Genomic DNA, 3,463 nt, shown 5'->3' with positions numbered 1-3,463 from the left:
ATGTCATTTTCATCAGAAAAATCTCATCAATATGTTAAGAAAAATTTCGGGATAAAAAAACGTAGAATTAAAACAGTTGATATTTAAATCGCTTGGTTGCCTCGACTAACGTTTCATGCTTATCGTTTATTCGCTGTCCTTGTCTACGTTCGGCAAACTACAAAGGCGGGCGCGAGGCTCGAAAACGTAGTCCCTGACTCTACGAGTGTCAGATTTAGCTTCCTTGCGGTCTGACACTTGTGGAGAATATACTGTACATGAATAACATTTTGAATTATGTACTGAAAATATTGTTTTATATGGGTAGAAAATTTACATATAAGAAATACTGTACAAGTAGTTTATTGAAATCTCACTGAAATAAACATACATATGCATTAAAAATAGTTCAAGAAGTGACGGATGTTATCATATGTTCGCAAAATCGCTTCAGGCCAATTAGGTATTTCAATAATTTTATTTTTACAAATGAATCATCTCCAATTAATAATATATTTGTGTAGCACATCCTTTCTTATTAGCTTAACAAACTGTTTTTAATTCCATCTATTGTATATAATCACATACTTACAGCAATAAAAAAGATTTTTCTTGTTTAAGTAAAGTCTGACAATGATGTATGAAAAATTTAATCATCCTCTTCTTCCATAGCTTCAGGTATTGTGTTTCCTAAAAGAATAACAATAATGTATTTTTATAGTCAATAAGGTTAAAGACAATATATACTTTTTTTTCAACTACATACCGTTTTGTAATCTTTCTTCACTGGGCATATGTCCTGCTTGCAACAATTTGCTAAGACGCTGTACTTCTTCCAGAGAAGAAGCATTTGTAATGGCTTCTCTAATTTTGTTACGTTCCTCTGGAGTTGTTAGTGGTTTATCTGGAGATAAGCCAGAACTTTGTGTTTTTACTTTCTTAGCTATCTCATGAACCATTTCTTTTCCCCTTTTACTTCTAACATAAGCAATTGCAGCATCACGTTCCTTCATCTTAATTTTCCTAAAATCTAGAAGCCTCAACTGTGGAAATCTATATACAACATATTGTCTATACTGAGGCTTTGCAGAAACTGGATTTTGGAGTAAACAAAGGTTTGTTAAATTTTTCAATTGTGTCAGTGGTTCCAAGTCACTAAGCTCTTGAATCATATTTCCAGTTAGCATAAGAGTTTCCAAGTTTGGTATACAATGTTCTAATCCCTCGCCAATTCTGACAATACGATTATTATTAAAGAAGAGGGTTTTGATTCGTTTTAACAAAGGAAAACCATCTAATTTTCTTATATCATTGTCAGAAAAATCAATGGTGTCAAACTGGTCCTGAAAAAAATATTTTCTTTGTATTTCAATATTTTAACTTGAAAATAAAGCAAACGATAGCTACTGCAAATGTAAACAAGTTGTGTTATATCAGAAAACGCACCGATAAATCGCAAAAGTATTAAGAAATAAAAACTTATCTATTACAATACTAACCAAAGTAGCGCCCAAATTTTCTATCGTAGGTATCTTGTACCCTGTAACAGAGAAGATTAAAATAATATATAGAAATTAAAGAATCGACGACAGTTTTCAGGTTATGTTGCTTGAATGTACTTCATCCACAAACCTCTCAGATCTAATTCCCGATCCATTACAGGATTAATATACTGCATCGATTGTTGAATTAAATCTGGTGTTAATTTAACCATTTCTGATAATACTGTTAAAAAGAATTATTATGCAAGTTAAACTAACATGCGTAATTCACGAATAATCAACAGTTAGTTTGACAAAATTCTCTGTGAAGTTGTACTATTATGGTTGGTAAGAATGGTTCCTTCGCGCACGTAATTCAGTGCAATCAACAATGAACCAAGAAAATTTGAATTATTCAAACTTGGATTTTTGTATACACATTACATTTTACACTACAAATATTCAAGGAATCGTATAAATCATTTGTAAATTATAAATAGACCTAAAGTATATCCGAAAATGTTCTTTTTAAACGTTTTATTAACCGAAAGAAGGGGAAACGACATCGAGACTGTGAAATATTGGACGAAAAAACGAGACTTGGGCAAATATGTAATAAAAGGGAACGCATAATATTACGAGATATAATAAACTGAATCTTATTTGCCAACCGGTGAAAATAAACGGAAAATTTACAGTTTATAATAAAATCTGTAGCAACAATTCCATAAATGATTCGAAATATGCGCATTAATCTTGATGTTTCACAATAACCGCTTTAACAATCTTATTTCTTCAACTCTCCACGAATGACCGCCGAAATAATTAAGGAGAAACTGGCGATGTTTGAATTTCATGTTTCTAACCTTGGCTAATCGACAGTTCGTTTCGAGAACATTCGTACGAGGCTGACACGCGTGAGAATGTGTCGAAATACTGCGTAATTGGTATGTTTTCCAATGCGGAAGTGAAATAGGTGAAACCATTACTGCCCTCTGCGTCCTGTTGCAGAATCGAAGGAACTACGCTCTCTAATCTAATGCCTTCGACAGAGCAACGAACGACCAAAAACTTCGTCGAAAACATCGAGAAAATTATACGTCGATGTTTTCTTAGAACGACTGCGAAATCTTCGTTCTGAGCTTCGTTTAAAATGTATTGTAACGTGGCCAGTCACGTGGATGCTACCGAGAAATCGATGAAGAAATATAAATATAACCTATATGTGAAATACTTACAGTTGAAATTTCTTTCAGTTTCCTCGTGTCGCGATGGTGCATCAAAAAATCCCGAAAGTTTGGAAACGCAGAATTAAATTAATACGTCATAATCATGCGCAGTTTCGCGATTCCCGCTGTTTGGACCAAAACAAACGTCGTGCAGCAAATGAGATGCAGTAATCGATGAGATCAGAGAGTCAAGATTCGCAGATACGTCACGGCATTTCGAGAAACTTGTCCGGGATTTCTTGAATGAACGCATCGATGCTCGTTTAAACGAATAACACGACTAACTAGCTGCAGGATTTTTTACCATCGTTATCGGAGTAAATTACTGTGTAACAAACCAATCCATTGTATCAAAACACTGATTGCACAATTCGATCGTAACGTATCCTTGCTTCTGAAATGAAAAAAATACTCGTGCAGGTATACATATGTACATACGTAATGATGATTTTAGTGTTATCGTGGAATGGAAAAAAATGTCGGCATCGATTTAAAAAGAAGAATAATGATATAATATTCTGAAAAGACTAAAGATGAAAGATTTATCTTACTGCACCTTATGAATTACTATTATCATTTATGTAAATACGGACGGGAATACCTAACCATGGACCCTCTAAAAAAGCACAGAATTGTTGAAAAAAAGTTGGGATGAATATTTAAACGACGGTAAAGTGTGAAATCAGAGGGATTACGATCATAAAGAAATTGTAAAGCAACAGGAAAGAAACAGTGATTTTTTATAACGACAAAGCATTGCCGAAATTTTCCATG

At 33.6% G+C, this 3,463-nt stretch overlaps 1 protein-coding gene across 1 annotated transcript; it reads right to left on the bottom strand.

Moving 5' to 3' along the window:
* Nucleotides 1–591: 591 nt before the first annotated feature.
* Nucleotides 592–1,693, bottom strand: LOC108579381 (probable U2 small nuclear ribonucleoprotein A'). The gene is made up of 4 exons (XM_017942906.1): nucleotides 1,612–1,693; nucleotides 1,479–1,519; nucleotides 746–1,322; nucleotides 592–669 (listed from the first exon to the last, which is right to left on the bottom strand). The coding sequence occupies exons 1-4, from the start codon at nucleotides 1,691–1,693 to the stop codon at nucleotides 629–631; spliced, it is 741 nt and encodes a 246-aa protein (XP_017798395.1). The 3' UTR covers nucleotides 592–628.
* Nucleotides 1,694–3,463: the final 1,770 nt, after the last annotated feature.

This window comes from Habropoda laboriosa, unplaced genomic scaffold (assembly GCF_001263275.1).
Source record: "Habropoda laboriosa isolate 0110345459 unplaced genomic scaffold, ASM126327v1 scaffold76, whole genome shotgun sequence".
NCBI lineage: Eukaryota > Metazoa > Arthropoda > Insecta > Hymenoptera > Apidae > Habropoda > Habropoda laboriosa.
The sequence above is the reverse complement of the archived record's forward strand: the minus strand, read 5'-3'. Positions and strand labels throughout refer to the sequence as shown.